General features: G+C 49.7%; 1 protein-coding gene across 3 annotated transcripts in view; it reads right to left on the bottom strand.

Moving 5' to 3' along the window:
• The window catches only part of SKL2 (shikimate kinase like 2), a 57,526-nt gene that overhangs the window by 16,601 nt on the left and 22,119 nt on the right, over positions 1-18,806 (bottom strand). For all 3 annotated transcript variants that reach the window (XM_086812693.1, XM_086812692.1, XM_086812690.1), the window contains exons 2-4: positions 14,670-14,863; positions 14,383-14,577; positions 35-96 (exon numbers count right to left, since the gene is read on the bottom strand). In XM_086812693.1, the coding sequence (XP_086668819.1) occupies positions 35-96; positions 14,383-14,577; positions 14,670-14,863 (451 nt within the window). The remainder of the gene's footprint in view (positions 1-34; positions 97-14,382; positions 14,578-14,669; positions 14,864-18,806) is intronic.

Below are 18,806 nucleotides of genomic sequence, written 5' to 3'. Positions count from 1 at the left end.
AGTCCTACTCAATGAAAGATTGATTGAGACTTACTATTTTCTAGTGACTTGTTTGCTGCTTGTTCCAATAACTGGCCAGTCTGCAAGGGCACATATCTACACAAGAAGGTGTAGCATTAGTAGACCTTTCACTCATGTGTCAAAACTAGCTTTCTAATGATCTTAAATCATGTGTCAAAACTAGCTTTGTAACGATCTTAAATCCTTTCTCTCTAAAAATAAAATAAATTGAGAACAAGAAAACAGCACTCAGTCGCAAACTCACGTTATGAGAGATGGACTAATTTCTTAACTTGCACTTTATGTAACACCCACAACGTGTGTCGAAATGTCCGAAGGAGTTAAAACAGAAAAAAAACAAAAAAAACAGATCGCCCCAGCCTGAGCAAAATCGAGTTGAGAAATTCACAGCGTTGCAGATTTAAGAAGAGTTGGTTAAAGGTGCACCACAATGGCAATGGTACAACTTTGATTAACACTGAAGAGTGGCACATGTGGTCTCTTCATGATATCTAGGTAGAATATTAATTTCCCCAAGTCAGCTTAACCTTGAGCATCGTGCGTGAATCTGGAGGGCGCCTCTTCCCCCTTCCCCGTTTCGCGTTTGCCAGTGCTGCCCCCCCCCTGCCCCCCCCCCCCCCCCCCCCCCGGGTCCTCGCTCTCCTCTTCCGTAACCTCTCCGCTTACTTTCGGCTTCTTCACCCCTCCCATCTTCTCCTGGCAGCATTCTCAGATCTTGGGCATTTTCTATTCAGCAAGTCTCGGCCTATTCTGGCCTTCACCCTCAGGAGGACTCCATGGCAACCGCTCCGTCATCCCCGACCGAGGCCGTTGTTGCTTGTTTATCTTTCTTTGAAGCAGACCTTCAGCTCCTCACTAAGACTGTTGCATCATTAGAGGGAGGCCTCCACTCTGGTATGCAAGATTGTTGGAAGTTGCCCTGCGCGCGGACAACTCAAAGACCTTCTGCAAGTTGGCCTCCTTGGTGGGCCTGCAAAGATCATAGACATGCATCCTCTGGGGCGTGGCTACTACCAGGTAGAGTTTGACTCGCCAGCCGCATCAGATCGAATTATGCAACTCAGCCCCGTTGCATTGAGTACAGCCTAGGCCTTCTTTGCGCGGTGGCAGAACGGCTTCGACCCTACGTCTGACCCATTGGCTAGCGTGTCAGGCTTTCCAGTGACAATCTACTTCCAGACCCCAGGAAGGAACACCTTCCTCTTCTCCCAGTGATCGGTGGAGTCATTGGGAGAGTGATGGAATCCCCCCCCCCCCAAGCCGCTTCGTCCCCCATACGGGCAGCCAGGATTCCATCCCATAGCATCTGTATTGCCTCGCTGGAGACAGTGCCTCATGTCATATCCATTCCATGCCTTCGGGGAGACCCCATCATTCAGCGAGTGGAGTACTCGGGCCTTCTTGCCCAGTGTTAGATTTGCAGGTAGATGGGCCACCTCGCCAAGGCTTGCCCTTGGCGCCAGTCCCGAAGACCGCCTCCAAATCCCCCCTCCGGTCCCCATTCAAATCTTCACCAAGGGGTAGAGAGAGAGGCAGGCTCTCATACAGCCAAGCACCAAGACCCGACCACAGACGACTCTGCTGCCGAAGAGTGGCAAACCATTGGCCCACACCAAGGCCGTCAGCCGACTACCAGAGCTCAGCGCCACCACCGCGTGCACACCAGGCTAGCAGAGTAAAGGAGGATTCAGTTCTATCAAAGAACTGTTTCGAGCATTTATCACAACACCTACCCATCGACGATGGGCACCCTACAGTCACTACAAGGGTCCCTCCAACTCCCCTGGTTTGTCGGCCGATTCCCCACCGAGACTCCTCCGGTTCTCAGTTTCCAGTGAGGCCAGCTGGCCCCACTGAACCCCCGGCGAGACCCTCCTAGCACCCTCCTTCTCTGATGGATCACTCCCATCCCCTCTTATCTTCCTCTTCCGCCTTCTCACCCCCCGCCGCCTCCTCTCCCCCTCCCTCCTCCTGATCCTCCATCCTCGCCTCCGACTCTTCCCGCAACAGTCCCCCTGCCCTGCCCTCTTCCTCTGAGCCTGTTCTCCCCCCTTCCTCCATCTCTCCAAAGCACTCTTGTCGCCCTCCTACAACGCCCGACCCGAAGCAGAAACAGCCGGTGACCATCGCCACTTCCCCAATGAGGGCTCTCCCGCCAGAGTCCCTAGGCATGCCACCCAGGATCTTGGGATTACCTGTGGATTACACTTTCTATTGATGTCTTCCGGTGGAAGGACTCCTGTTTTTGAGGAGAGTGGCTCCCATTCAGATCTATGTGGTGTTTCATCATTCCAGGCCTTCTGAGCCAAAAAGTGGCATGATGATCTTTTCCTTCCCCTTGGGCCAAGGGAACAGAGTGGGATTCGAAGTCGGCGACTGCCGCCATCCAGGGGCAAGCAATAGACTTCCTTTTGGACCCACACCAGAGATAGAGTCACGAGGGACTTTTTTAAGATTGCAAGCCCCCATAGGCGAAGAGATGGTATCCACGGGCTCCGAGGTCACGACTCACAATGGAGCTATTGTTTCTGACCCCCCCCCCCCCCCCCCCGCGCGCCTATGAGAGACATCGCCACACATTTTTTCCGATCCCTCCTCACAAGAGCCCCATTATCCCCACAAGTGATGGACACGTGCGAGAGGGTCTGGCGGCACACAAGAGAGGTGGTTGCTCCCACTTTATGGTCCTTCTTACTGACTCCCTTCACAGCAAAGGAGCTGGCAGAGGCATTGATGGCTCTCCCTAGAGGAAAATGCCCAGGTGCGGACGGGCTACCAGTTTCCTTCTTTCTTCGCCAAAAGGATCTCATGGAAGGTGGCCTTCAAGCAACCTTCAATGAGATTATGATCACAAGAGGCATACTAGATGGCAAAGAGGCTTTCAAAGGGTTTGATACACTTGATTCCTAAGGAGGGTGGGGATAGATTAGAGATCCGACAGTGGAGACCCATCACCCTTCTTGGGATGGCCTACAAGATCTTGGCCAAGGCCATCAGCCGGAGACTTCAGCCTTTCCTCCCTGACTTGATCCATGACACTCAGACAGGTTTCGTTCAGGATCAGAGCATTCTAGACAACATCTTCACTTTCTCGGAGGCGACAATTTCGGCCAAGTTGCGGCAGCAAGACCTCATAGTACTTTGAGAAAGCTTATGATAGGGTTGATTGGAGCTTTCTTGAGGGCACAATGCATCCGATGGGGTTCCCAATGGAGTGGATCCGTGGTGTTTCAAGCCTTTACTCAGCCTCTCACAGTCAGGTTCTCATTCAAGAAGCCCGAGGCAACAGATTCTCCCTCTTGCTCGGTCCGACTGTCAGAATATGCAGCGGAGATGAAGACAAGATCTGAAAACACAAGAGCAAGTGCACTCCAGAAAAACACGAGCAAGTGCATTGCAAAAAAACACAGCGAGAGAGAGAGAGAGAGAGAGAGAGAGAGAGAGAGAGATATTAACGTCTACAAGAGGCCAAAGTCGGCCTATGAGACAAAAAATAATACAAATGTGTTCTTCCGGTCATCGGAAGAAAAGAAACAAAAGAAAAAGTGTGCATGTGTCTGGATACAACTGTGAATCATCATGGATCGGTGGAGCCCATATACAAACAATATAAGGGGGGTGGGGATGTGGATGGAGTGCTAAGGCAAGATGCATCTCTATATGCTGAAGGGGTATTACAAGCATGCTATGCAAATCTATGTCTAACTCCATCCAGTGCCATAAGAGGGATATAAGATATCATACATCGCCGATGCTGAGGCTGTGAATGGCATGAACATGTACCCTGAGTCTGAATGAAAGCGAGCTAGCCTCTCCTGTCTCCATCTGGTGTCTCATTCGGATAGCTGCTATCTCTCGGTGACGGAGTCGGGGTGCTCTATGTCCAGTCTGTCTAGGTCTCCTCTTGGCTCTCAATTCCTCTGCTCTCTGTGCGGTCACCCCACGTGGCACATCAGCTGGCACTGGCATAGCTCTCTGGAAGAAATCCGAGGCCTCCATCAACTGATCTAGTGAAGAGTGCTCCTCAAACAATCCTGCATATCTATCTCTGACCCCCTGGTGGGCTCTACATCTACATACAAAGTGATCCTCAGTCTCCACCTCCTCGCGGCACAATCTGCATATCCGCTCAGCTCTAGGAACCCGTGCCGCTCTCCCAGCCTCTATCTCTAGCTGATGTGATGAAACTCGTAGCTGTCCAATAGCAACGCGAGAGCTGTGTGGCATGTATACATCCATGTACCGCGGTCGATGTATAAACCCATCCCCTAAGATGCTCATAAAGTGGTCTCTGTAATACAGCATCTTCGGTGGTAGTGGGCTCTCTGGTGCTGTCCATGTCTCCTGTATGTAGTGCTGCCATATGTCCTGTCTCGTCACTCTGTTCCTCTTATTGAGAGAGAGGTAACCCCGTGGAGCAAATTGATCATACTAAAAAGGTGGCAACCGCTCAATGTCTATACCATGATGTGAGAACCACTGTAGCATCTGTGCATACCAAGATCCAGTGTGTCCAGCCTCGGCCAACTGTCTGGATGCCTCAAAAGCTCGGCGGGATAATCTCTCCATGGGCATCTCCCTCATCCTGTATATAAAGGAGATCATCTGGAACAATGCCTCCACTGCCATAGGTGGTGCAGCAAACTCAGCTCGAACAATGTCGTGCGGGACGGATGGTTTGCTGCGTATCATCCTCGAGAACATCAAGATCTGTGGTCTCTCCAGCTGTACCCATGTGGAGGCTGCAACCCAGGTGCCCAAACCGCTGCTGCATACATCAAGGCTGGTGTCACTAATGTATCAAAGAGCCACCCCTTCGTGCGGGGTTCCTGAAAATGTGCCTGATGACACTGACGCTCAAGGCCAGCAAGAGCTGCATACCCCCGGGTCACTCTGTCTCAGACTGCCTGAGCCATGGAGAAGCGTCCAGCTGAGCTAGTAAATGTGATGCCAAGGTAAACATAAGAGCTCACCACCTCGACCCGCCCTCTTGCTAATGTGAGAGTAGTGTGGCTCCTGACTGCAGGTGAAGTGTGGAAGATCATAACCTTGGTTTTCCCAAGGTTCACTGTGAGCCCCTGCTGTGCGCAGAAGTCATCAAGAGCCACAAGGTGTCTTTGAAGCCCAACCTGCGTGTCGGATACCAAGACGATGTCATCGGCATAAAGCATAACATGGACAGTAATACCTGATAGCTCAACCCCAGAGCCTCCTCCCTGTGTGATGTAATCGACCACCTCATCAATATAGAGCCCAAAGAGCGTGGGGGAGAGCGGGCACCCCTGCTTCACACCAATGGTGCTAGCAACTGTGTCGGACAAACCTCCTGGGCATCGGACTCTCCCAAAGACCTGCTCATATAGCCTGTATATGCCCCACATCATGTCTGAAGGTATGCCTAGTGTCTGTAGTCGCCGAAAGAGGCGCTCTCTCGGCACAGTATCAAATGCCTTGCGGAAATCCACAAAGCAACAATAGAGCCATTGCCTCCGTGCCTTGGCCTGATCAATCAGGCACCTCAATGTAAAAATGTGGTCGATGGTCAAGAAGGCTCGACGGAAGCCTGCCTGGCCTGCTACTCTCAATCCCCCAACCTCTGCATGAGTGCTCAGCTCTGCCTCCAAAACTGCCCTGTATAGTTTGGCCAATCATGATGGTCCTGTAGTTCCCGGGGTCTAGTACATCTCCCACTTTATGGATCGGCACAATAGTGTGCATCGTCCACTCAGCCGGAAACCCCTCTGACAGAGCTCTGTTGAAGAGATGAGCAAGAAATGGTGCCAATGTATCAATAGCATAGATGAGATGCTCTCCCTGTAATCCTGTATGATATGTCGCCCGTCCATGTTGGAGTCAGCATATGGCCCTCCTAACCATAGGTGGGGTGAAGAAGGTGGAGACTGTGGAGCATGGCTCTGTGGGCTGTGGTATAGGGGGCTGTGCAGGCACATCATAAAGTCTCTCTGCATATGTCTGCCAGGTCTGAGGATCGGCAATAGGTGTGGGAGGACGGGGCTCTCTGAGTCTCCTCCAAGCAGCAGCAGCATCTCTGCTCATGAGCATGTGATATGTGTCCCAGTACTGAGCCTCCTCATAAGCTCGCCGCTTACGGCGGGTGAGAGTATGCATCCTCCTGCCTGCCTGCCTCCGGGTGATCTCCCCGCGAGCCCTTTGCACTCGGAGACTGCAGTAAAGGTTTCTACACTCATAATCATACCATCGGTTCTGGGGCACGCTCCCAGATGTAGGTGGCCATCCTATCTGTATGTGGTATGGGAAACTCCTCGCGCCTGCGGAGTGCAGTACATGTGAGAGCTGGGAGGTGAGTATGGCCATGGGTGCCGATGGATCTAAGGCAAATAGCTGATCATGAACATGATAGTCGTACACCTCGGCTAGGTCCTGAGTGAAGTGAAAAATAGTGCGTGGTGGCTGTATGATGGGTGGGTGGGTCTCCAATAAGCTCCTGAAAGTGAGGGATAGGTATGTATGATCCGCCCCAATGGGGCATGGTGGTAGGGTGAAGTGAGACACCATATCTACTGCCTCCCGGGATCCCATCACATAATCCACTGTACTACTACCGCCTCCCACTGGAAAGCAAGTCAACCCACCTGAATCTGGCTACTGAGTCATCCCATTATAAATAACGAGATGGTGTCGGGCCCCAAGCTCCAGCAAATGTTGCCCATATCCAGTGCTGTCAGCTCCTCCATCAGCAGAGATCCGAGTGGTCCCTGTATCCTGTGTAGCTAGCGGCTCTAGTCTCATGGGATCCTCAAAGTCATAGATCTCGCACTGTCTGTTCTGAGTCCGTGCATTGAAGTCCCCCATCAAGAAGACTTCTCCCGTGTCGAATAGTGTAAGATCTCCTCAGATAAGACAGAGTATGGAGACTCACTAGCCTCTCCTCCACCCGGCTCCTCGGTGGTGGCAAACCGCGACCCCTTCGGAGGAAAGTAGCAAAGGGCGATATAAATCCATCTGGTCTCCGAGAGGCGTAAGCTAATCCACATGTATCTCGCCTCCGAGTCTCGTGCTACGACTCGAACATGCTCATGTAACCCATGCCTGAAAAGCACTGCAATACCTCCTGAACCTCGGGAGGTGGCCTGTCTCATCCCCTGTCGGTGAGCTGACTCCCACTGATAACCCTCAACCCGTGGTAAGCCCCTCTCCGGGCTCTCATGTGTCTTTGTCATCAAGATGATATCCCGGCCCTCCATCACCTCCTCAAGTCTCCCTGGATGTGTCCATTGGACTCCATTACAGTTCCAGATTGCTATGTGTATCTCTTTGTCTTCATGTTGTTTCCTCCGTGTCTCATAAGCCAGATGGCGCTATTCGACCCTCTTCCCCCATCAATGTAGATGTGACCACCCCTATAATGTGCCTTCTTCCCTTCTTTGCGTGCCGCCTTGATCTTCGGCATGCATAATCTTCTGTGCTCCAGTTGCATCCATGTGAGGTCATCATCGAAGTAGATGGGGTCCCCTAGCAAGCTCCTCAAGATAGCCCGTCTTCTCATAAAGCTCATCCTACTCTCCTCGTCCGAGAACTATAGCACTAAGGCTTTGCCTTTGGTGGAGTCCTTTGGGGTTGTCCTCCATACTCTAGTGAATGGGAGCGGCTCATCCTCCTTTAGTCCTAGCTTGGTACATAGGTTCCGCCCGTCAATCTCGGGCGTGGAGGTAGTGCTCTCTGGTATTCCTGTGACTCGGATGTTGAGGCGCCGGATCCGTCGCATCTTCTCTTCATCAAGAGTAGACTGCATCATGTGTACATCTTCTTGTACCTCCTTCTTGATGTTCTTCTTCATCACTTGTACATCTTCTTGCACCTCCTTTTTGATGTTCTTCTTCATCACTTCTACCCATCCTTCGCGGGCCGCCTCCATTTTCCCCTCGATTGTGTGGGTGAGGGTTTTGGTGATCTCTTCTTTGATTGCCTCTTTGTCCACCTCAAGAGTCTCTCCTTCCTCCCGTGGACGATCGCGTAAGGATGCCACTTCGCCCTTCAAAAGGTTGAGAGAGGGGGGCGTATAACTCTGCTGCTATATACACAAGAAAATCCCGAATACCGAATACAAAGTGTGTGGAGGCTAAGGGCCATTTTATATGGCCCCTATGATCCAGTCGGCCGGTAGAAAACCAGCCGACAGCCCTCTGTAGGTCACCCGACTGCTGCAACATCAATCGGCTACTATTGATAGTCGGCCAGCATACATACCAAGTCGGCCAGCTACAGAGAGGGACGGGGAGCAGCAGAAGCAATCAGCCACCACACCTGGATCAGCCAAGAGCCACAGGACAGCCTCCCACACCTTTAAAAATATAGGAAAAAAATGGGGAAAAATATGGAGAGTGAGAAAAAATGAGAAAACACCTAAATCGGCCGGGGGGGGGGGGGGGGGGGCACATAAATATACAGACAGGAGATGACTACTAACACCCCCTCTCAGCTCTTGGATGTGGAACCAACCCCAGTGAGCTGGAGTGCCGCCGAAGCATAGCCTAGGATAGAGACTTTGTGAAGAGGTTCACCGCACTATCCTCCGTCGAACAGAACTCTGGCAAGATGTCATCAGCAATGATCTTTTCACGAACAAAATGCCTCTGGATGACCTCGGGGTCCACCAATGGAAACCCAATCCTGCCATGTAACCTCTGCAACCTTACCACCTCGTAAGCAACACCACAAGAAACCCGGTACTCTGCCTCTCTCGACGAGAACTCCCCAATTTGAGTCACTCCAACCGTGGAGTCTGACTCCATCTTTCAATCCCCCTCTTGTGTAAAAGAGTCCAAGATCCTTCGCATGCTGCAGAAACCACAAGATACGCAATCTTGCCTCCCAAAGAGTCCTCTGCAAACATGAGCTCAATAGCCTCATCAGGAAGCTTCCATCCAATCTGGTATGCATCAACCAAATCAATAAATCATTCTACTTCTGAGTCAAGGAGGCATCATACTGCTCACAAGGATCCAACTGTTATGATGGGATGCCAAGTCCTAGAAACCTGCTGAAGACCACTCAAGGCCTTCGAAAATCTGTAAACCACCCCCTCTGAATCCGGAACCACAAAGCCTGGAGAATGTGCAACATCCACCTCCTTCCGCAAGTAATCAATTGTCACCTGCCTGGCCTTCCAATAGGTCCCCGTGGAAAGAACTTCCTCATCTACAGGAGTTTCTTTGTCCCGAATGCTACGAGACATCAGAGCATAGGTTACCTGTAAAGTTTCCTCTGACTGACGAACACAAGAACTACCAGCATCTGTGCTGGAAAGTTCCTGCCAACTGCTGCCAGCAACTGACAAGCCATCCACCATCTGGTCCGGGAAAGCTTGCACCTGCAGCGTATCCACACTTAAGTGGCCATTACCAGACTGCCACTCATCACAAAACTGAGGACCTGGGAGAGAGTGTTGAAAGATTGTAAACTCCATTCTCCACTTTGCCTTCCCAAACTACCTGGCCTGTTGCCTTGTCCCGGAGAGCAACAAAAGGCTCATCAAACTCTACCCGTATGCCAGTCTTACAAGCCCGATGCACTGACAACATATGAAAACCAAGTGACGGAGCATACAACACTTGGGAGGAATGCTTCCCCCCTCTGCCATCGGGAACTATCTCCAACCTGCCCTCACTGTGCACTGGGATAGTGGATGTATCCCCAGTAAGAATGTGACCACAATACCTGCAGAGATCCTGTAAAGCCGAACGAGAAGGAGTCATGTGCCTAGAAGCACCACTATCTAGAATCCACTCCCGAGTATCCGTAGCGGAGAGTCCTCCAACCTCCTCCCTGCACGAAGAAAATGAAACATCGGTGTCCATAACCTCCAGGAGCACAAAAGCTGGAGTCTTCACAGTTGTTGCTGAGGATTCTGCACCCTTCTTGATGCTCCGCTTGGGACACTGCCTCCAATAGTGACCTTTCTCGCCACAATCATTGCAGGTCCTCTCTGCCTTCAGTTTCTTCTGGTCTGAGTCGGACTTCTTCTCAGAAGACTTCTCCGACGAAGCCTTCCCTTTGCCCTTGTTGTTACGGCCTTTCGACCGTTGGCCAATTAAGGCCTCCGAACCTCCGTCCTGTGGAGGGTTCGTAAATCTTTCCTCCCGGTCCAAGACCATGGGCACAAGCTCCTCCCATGTGATGGTGCTGAGCCTGCCACTGGTAATCAACGAAGAGTAAAATGCTGAGTACTAAGAGGGCAAATGTGATAGCAACGTGATGGCCATATCCTCCAATGATATCTCTTTCCCATCCTAGAGAACTTCTTGCTGAAGAGCCTGCAGCTTGTTGATGTGCTCCCGCATTGTTGACGACTTTGCAGGATTCATCACCCGCATCTGAACTTCCAAGGAGATCCTCTTCATGGGTGATACCCTGTTGTAGAGAGAAGCCAAATGTTGCCATATGCATCTGGCCAACGTCATATGCTTGATATGATTGATTACCTGTGGTGTGCAATTGAGAAAAATGAAAGAACGGACTCTGGCATTGACACGATCCCATAATTGTGCCTGTGTCTCGCGTTCCTTCCGAATAGAGGGTAACTCCCCTTCCTCTAACTCCAGCTGTGGAACCCCAACAACAATGAAATCAGCAAGGTCGTAAGACTCCAAAACAGATTCCATCATTACCTTCCATATGTTGTAGTTATTCCCGTCCAACTGACGGTCCACTAGGAACGTGGGGAGTCCAGGATCTTCACGTCTCCTCAGCCATCTCAAGTAAATCTGCCATTGCAGGGGTGTAACTGCAAAAGGGTGGGTGTGTGGGAAAAATGAAGAACTAAACCTGCAAGTGGCTGTCCAACAAATCAGCTTGCCTTCCTCTTGCTTCTCTTCCCGTACGGCCAAAAACAGTCCACCAATCAGCAACAAAACAGCCCCCCTCTTGCTCACACAGGTCCCAAGATCTTCTAAGAGCCTAGTGCTCTGATACCATGTCAAAATATGCAGCGGAAATGAAGACAAGATCTGAAAACACAAGAGCAAGTGCACTGCAGAAAAACACAGCAAAAGAGAGAGAGAGAGAGAGAGAGAGAGAGAGAGAGAGAGGCGTATAACTCTACTATATACACAAGAAAATCCCGAATACCGAATACAAAGTGTGTGGGGGCTAGGGGCCATTTTATATGGCCCCTATGATCCAGTCGGCCGATAGAAAACCAGCCGACAGCCCTCTGTAGGTCACCCGAGCTGCTGCAACATCAATCGGCCAGTCGGCCAGCATACAAACCAAGTCGGCCAGCTACAGAGAGGGGCGGGGAGCAGCAGAAGCAGTCGGCCACCACACCTGGATCAACCAAGAGCCACAAGACAGCCTCCCAACTTGAAAAAATAGGAAAAAAATGGGGAAAAATATGGAGAGTGGGAAAAAATGAGAAAACACCTAAATCGGGCGGGCACACCCACAAGAGAGGCCCTGGCGTAAATATACAAACAGGAGATGACTACTAACACCGACAGGGCTATCCACTGGCACCTTACCTTTTCCTATTCATCGCCAAGGCCATGAGCAGTTTCCTCTCCGCTCAAGAGACAGGACTCCAAGGATTGCGTCTCCCCCTCCATACTCATGAGGAGCCGCTGGACTCAGAGTTTGTTGGTGACACAGTAGCATACCTAGCCGGAGATGTGGGGAATCTCCAAAGATTCGCTGAGGCAATTGAGATCTTTTGTCACGCATTAGAAGTGCAGATCAACTAGCACAAGTCATGAGGTTTCTGTGTAGGCTCTGCAGCCGCCCCGACTTGGCGCCTAGTTGAGGCTTTCCAGTGGATCCCAAGGGGCACTCCAGTCCACTATATGGGATGCCAAGTGGGCATCGATCTCTCCACAACAGAAGCTCGACCCTCTTCTTCTGAGCATTCGGAAGAAGCTTTTGTATGGGAGCTCTGCAAGGCTCTCCTTATCTAATCGAGTGGTGGTGGCGAACTAGGTCCTTCTTGCCACCATGTGGTACATCACTTCTTGTTGGGCCTTCTCTCGAGCATGCATTGGTCAGGTACAGCAGTTGATCCAGAACTTCTTGTGGGCCGGCAGTGATGGGAGGCCCGCCCGGGCCAAGGCGGCTTGGAAAGTGATCATTCAGCCACAATGCAGAGGGGGCCTTGGAATCATTCACCCTGCCATTCAGAGCCGCGCCCTACTGGGTTAGAGGACTCCTTCTCGGTGGTGAGCCTTGGAAGGACTTCCTCTTGGCCCGGATTTGAATCCATATCCCGAGCCTAGGGGCCCCTGGCCACAAAGCACTAGATGGATCTTCACTCCGATGAGGGCCTGCGGATTTAGCCCAACTTTTGAGGACAGATTTGCAGCCATCCTACTCCGAACTTGGGATCACCTCAGGCCGGCCCTTAGGCAGTAAGCTCCGGTAGAGCGTTAGAGGAGCCTCTTCGGCAGCCCCTGATCTAGAACCCCTTGACCTATTTACCCAATGGCCATATGTTGGGGCTCATGTATCATGGGGAGCACTGAGCATAGGACCCGCTAGGTCCCTTGGAGATTGGCTTACACACAGGCAGCTGCTCCCAAAGGCTCAAGAGAGAGGCCTGGCAGGGACCAGGGCTAGAGACAGACGCAGCCTCGACATCGACTCTACCAATCCCCAGAAGTGGTTGACACCTATCCCAAACCTGACCCCCCACAGTGGCTAGGTGTGTTTACTAGGCATGATATTCTCTTGGCAGTCCATGGCGTGGATGAGGGATGTGGGTTGCTTACTTTTTCTATTGGTCCCCATGGCAGATTAGAGAGATCAAAGCCCCCTTTGGAGGATTTCTCTGGCTGCACCTTACAGAGGGTGAGGGTAATCGGATTTTATGCACATGTGTGGCACATAGACCCCCCACCGGCCAAGGTCGCCAGGGAGAGACTACCAGTTAAGGATTTGGGAGAGCCGGCCCCTCACACGCCTCCAGAGCCCACTGGGACCCGGAGGAGTGGACTTGGCGCGATCCTGCTGATCGGGAGGAGACTCTCGATACCCCCTTTTTGCATATACAGCACGGCTAGGCCACAGGATTCAAATGCCCGAGGTTGATGGCACCCCGACAGCAACAGTACATTGGTAGTCACAAGGCCTCTCACATCGTTTTCTCTCAGATTTTTTGAAGAGGCTCAAGGACAGTTTTCGGCCTCGAAAGATCACCCTCTTTCTTTGGCTGACGGCACACAAGAGGTTGGTGGTTGGCACGTGGTTGGCCATTGGTGGTCGACCAACCGCTTGTCCAAGGTGCGACCACCCTCAAGAGTCTCAACGACAGTCTTTGGGATTGCTCGAAGGCTCAACAGGTTTGGCAACGGATTCTCCACATCTTCATGATGGACAAGACCTCGACCCATATCATTACCTGGGCCAGTATCGCTTGGGCCACAGAGGCTGAGGTTGTTGGGGCTTATGAGGAGGAAGATGGAGGCTAGCCCTTCAGGTCTCTCACCTTCGCATTTCGGCAGTACCAATCCCAACCCCATCTACTGACCACTGGAGACCAGACTCATGTCAAAGATAGGAGATTTGCAGTAGCATTGCAGCCAGACGCATATGGAGAGCTAGATGCAGTGAAGCCATCAAGGGTACCCACACTTCGCCTACGGAGTCCATCAGGAGTATTTGGCTTGACATCATCCATACTCTCCGCGGTCAGTAGGGGAAGTTACAGGTGGCTCTGACCGCATGCGGAAGCGGTGGGAAGCTTTCTTGAGGCTCTCGCGGCGGCCTAGCCCTTTCCTCACCGATAAAGGTGGTGATCCCACTTGGCATTAACGCCCCCCACCCCCCCCCCCGCGCCCCTTGTATGAGATAGCCTTCTCCTCATAGAGCGGCCAGCCATAGGAGAAGTGCATCTTTATCCACCTCTTGATTATTTGATCCCTGCCCCGTACATGGAGGCCAGTTAGTATCTAGCTGTAACATGCGGAAGCTCTGCGGGTCTTCTTTTAGCCCTAAACACTACTGAGAACATGCTGAAAAACGCAGACAGAAGGGAGAGTAGAGAGAGAGAGATGGCTGGAAATTCAGTATATTTTATATGGTACAAAAAGGTATTTTTCTACAGCCCTAGGCTGCCTTCATACAAAAGGTGAACATCACCAAAATCTGTCCCTAACTTGGACCCAACTCCTAAAGAGTTTAATGGTCATAACAATGAGCATCCTATGCTATTCTTTTGTGGGGTGTTTTTTGAGAGAAAAGGGAAGAACTGTTTCACCTCCTCTAACACCATTAGTAAAATGCCTATGCATTTGCAGAAGTGTTGCGGCTTTTGTTCACACTCCTTGCTGTTATCTTAACCAATCATTTAACAAACAGCATTAAGGGGAAAGAAAAGACAGTATAAGAATGTACTCCAAACCGTCTGCAAGTTGTCTGGCCACCGCCCAATTTATGTCTGATGACTCCCCCACAATATATACAGGAACACCCTTCAGAAGATTAGACACTCCCTCTGTCAAAGCCTCCCAATTCTCCAAAAGGCCCGGCCAAGCTAGCTCTCTGTCAAGCTTCTTCAAACTGATGACTATCTCCTCTTCATCGACAAACCTGAGAATAGGCATGAGTATATACCAAAGCAGAAGTCAGGTTATTTTAATGTTTGACAAGGCATACCAATAAAAAAATATTGATAGGATTACCAGACGGTCTCTGATGGCTTAATTCTGCCATACAAACGTGCGGCAGGAAACACATTCAGCAAGCTGGTTGGCAACACCAATGTCACTGAAATAGATGTATCTTGAGCATCCACAAAGACACTAGAAGCACCAAGATTCTTCTTTCCGTCAGGTAGTTTAACCCTCAATTCCACTTCACCCTTATCATCACGAAACTGGAAACATTAAAAAGTACAATATGAAAAACTTTTGAAATGTTAATATTTGAAACCTGTGAGAAAAGTATCTCCCTGCCTCTCTTTTTTTTTTTCGTGAAATGGTGTTTTATATTATATGTAAAAATGTACATCAGCCACATGGCTCACACAAAACCTATGGCCCCCAAAAAAAAACCCCCACAAAAGATCCTCTAAAGGATCATGACCATGCAAACCTGTACACTAATAAGAAAGCCTCCCAGATAAAAGCATCCCAGATAAAAGCATCAAAGATGAGCGAGCCGAGCTGCCGTAGACCATAACGAAATAACATCTGCATCCAGTAGCTGAGCTGAGAGAAGAGAAGAAAACTGCCAAAGTAGCAAACCGCGGATACGTAGAATGTGCCCATGTATTCCAGACAAGGAATCAAAGATGAACCCATTCCGTGTAGTCCAAATATGCCAAAGTCCTGTCCATCTAAGGAAATGGAATATCACAAGGTGACTGTCCGAAGTAATGACTTGAGGACAAATCCCAAATATCCACTGATGAGCAGTAGACCTCTCTACTGCCTCCCAAACGCGAGAGACAAAAGACCAAATCTGGCGGGCCACTGGACAACTCATGAACAGATGCATAACTGTTTCAGTGCATGTCGTGCAGAAGAAGCAAGAGGCCAATGTAATTTTACGACGGCTGAGCTGATCCCGTGTAGGTAACCCTCCCACCAACATCCTCCAAATGAAAACCTTACCTTGGTAAGGGAGTTTAGACTACCAACCACGCATAAGAGTTTTCTGCCACCATGATTTAGACTTGTGCAATCCCCACACCTTATTGGCCTTGGCTGAAACCCAATCTTTCTCTGATACGAGCTTATGATAGACCTGGTTAGCTGAAAGTGATATCAAGTCACCAGATTTACATAGTGCCCAATCAAGCCAAGGCTGATCTGCAGATGGCCAAGGCAATGGAGTAAAAGGCTCAACTGCATGCATGATGTCAACCCATGGTGGCTGAAATGTCCGAGGAACCCTAAAGTGCTGCCGAATACAACGAAACGAATATGGCCTGTCACGACCAGGTATCACAGCATCTCGGATTCTAACCAAGCCTAACCTGACCATGCGGTTGAGTCGTATGCGTGAAGCATCTCTGTCTAGCCAAACAATGACATGCGACTCCACGAATGTTTCGAACTGCAAAGAGTTCAAAAGTAGTCTTTCATGACCAGGATCCCACCGAGCCAATAGTAGAACTTCATGCCAAGAAAGGAGAATATGCAATAAAATGTGAGATGAGCGAATACGGACAGGATGAGCCGCATTCACAATGTCCCACCATGAAGCCTGCACACGTGTCTGTCCATGTGACAATCCCTCCAACTCAATCAAGTCACGAGCCATGAATACCCAAGGCTGCTCCTGGAAACACATATCCTGAAAAAGCGCCCACCTACGCGCCACCATATGCAAGCGGACATCCAGTAAAGCAGCCCCACCCATTCTTTTGGGCATCGTAATGTGATTCCAAGCTATCCATGTTTGACCCATAATATTTTCTTGCCTCTTCCACAGCATAAACCGAATGGGAGCAACCAAAGGGAGAAGAGCTTTGTGTGTCCAAGGTAGCAAAGGCAAAAAATAGGAAATCATGCTAAGCATAATAACCTGAGCTACCTTAACCCTCACGTGCATAGGCCACCCTTCAGCTTTCCAATACACAAATTTATCCGAGATCCAAGCAGAAATCCAAGCAAGAAGCGCTTGGGGGTCCACATCCACACCCACCGGATACCCAAGATGACGAACAATGTCTACTGTATGCACCACACGGCCTTGCCACCCTAATGCCTCAAGATCAAATTCCGTGCATACAATGAGGGCTAATTTTGTTGAATTTATTTTCAGCCCAGAAGCCAATGCAAAATTATTCCAAGCTTCCATTGCTCGATCTATATTGGCTTTTTCGGCCCTGAGAAACATAAAAGTGTCATCCGCAAGGGCTTGAGCAACCAATTGCTTGCCATGAGGGAGATGCAAACTAACCACTTCACCATGCGATGTCATAGCATCTAGGCGAGATAACATAGGATGAGTGGCAATGGCAAAGAAAAGAGGGCTAAGAGGACAGCCCTGCCAAGGAGAACAGGTGAGAGAAATACCATCCGAAAGTCCTCCATTGAGCATAATCCGCGTGATAGAGCCAGGGCCAAGTAAATGCACCAAATTAGCCATTTTGGGACCAAAACCCATGGCTGTCATTAACTGAGAAAGGAAAGACCAACTGACATGATCAAAAGCTTTTTGAAGATCCAGCTGCACCATCTTGAACATTAAGAATATTATGCAAAATATTCCTGCCATGCACAAATCCATATTGATATGGATGAATAAGAGTAGGAAGCATCTTCTACAAGCGATTGGCAAAAATCTTTGTAAAGATTTTATACATAATACCCATAAGTGAGATCGGGCGCCATTGAGCCAAAGAAGTAGGCAAAGGGACTCTGGGCAACAAACGAAGTATGCCCAAATTCCAATCTGCAGGCATATATCCCTCATCCCAAACCCTTTGACAAATAAGCGTCAAAGGCTCTGCAAGCTGATCAGCATATTTTCGAAAAATCTCATTTGTCAAACCATCCCAACCAGGGCTCTTTCCCATGGGAAGTTTGGAGAGAACAGCTTCCACTTTCCCTTGAGTAACAGGAGCATCAAGCTGAACCGCCACATCAAGGTCAACTTGATATCGTGCTTCAGCAAACAATGACTCCCTTGCAGCCAGGACAGCCGGCGAGACATCCTCTCGAGGGGCAAGCAAATCTTCATAAAACCTGATGCAATGCTGAATAACCTCAGAAGGTTGAGTAACAAGGTGGCCTTGGGCATCCATCAGCCTAACAATATTCTCACGCATATGTTTTTGATGCAACTTATCATAGAAGCGATGAGATTGACAGTTAGCATCCCGCAAAGCATCAAGACATGCAAATAGTTTAAAGCGAACATATTGTGCTTCCTGCACCCTAGATAGCTCCTTTTTCAGCCATTCTATGGCATCCACAACTTCAGCATCCATAGAGTCAGTAAACATGAACGCCTGCAAGCCCTTTAAAAGCGACTCAAGAAGAGCCACATGCTGTTTTTGTATAGAGGCATTAGCAAGACCATAATGCCCCGCTAATTTCCTAGTGTTGGTAAGGAACACTGGCCAAGCATGATAATCAGCCATGGACACTCTTGTGGAGAAATGTCGTATCAACTGACGCATATAAACATCAAAAACTTCACGCTCCAAAAAAGTGTGATTTAAGCACAAAGGCAAGCGTCCCAACAAGCCTTTATATGCATCCACAAGATGATAGACCATTTCAAACACAAGCGGCCAATGATCCGAGAAAACCTATTGCTGATCAACCATCATAGTAAGAACCTCTGGCAAAAAGAGATCTTGATGTAAAATATACATCCTATCCAATCTAGCATAAGTGCCCCGAAACTGTTGTGAGGCATAAGTGTAACCCCTTTCATCTAGATGCAACCAAGACCACATGTCTTGTTTTAGCGACCTTGCTGCAAAAGCTTCCCACGCCATTCTCTCCGGGCCATCCATTACAGAATGAGGCGACGTGGCTTGCTCCTTGGAGACGCACATATTAAAGTCTCCTATCACAAAGCCAAAATGAGAGATTGAAAGAGCACACAAGTCATTCCACAGCAAACGGCGTGCACGAGCATTATTTGGAGCATACACCCCTAACAACCATAAAGGTGTATCATCCCAAACAATCTGTATCACTAGAAATCTTCCATGAACATCTTGAATCACAAGAGAAGGCTGAAATTACGAACAAACAGCAAACATAACACCTGACTGCAAAGCAGGATGTCCGCTGTAGAAAACATGAAACCCCTTATATACATAGGCTTTGCCAGCCAACTTATGCTGCTTATGT

The sequence above is a fragment of the Cibotium barometz genome, chromosome 18 (assembly GCF_041138505.1).
Source record: "Cibotium barometz isolate CiBa-2024 chromosome 18, ASM4113850v1, whole genome shotgun sequence".
NCBI lineage: Eukaryota > Viridiplantae > Streptophyta > Polypodiopsida > Cyatheales > Cibotiaceae > Cibotium > Cibotium barometz.
This window is presented reverse-complemented; position numbering and strand designations above follow the sequence as displayed.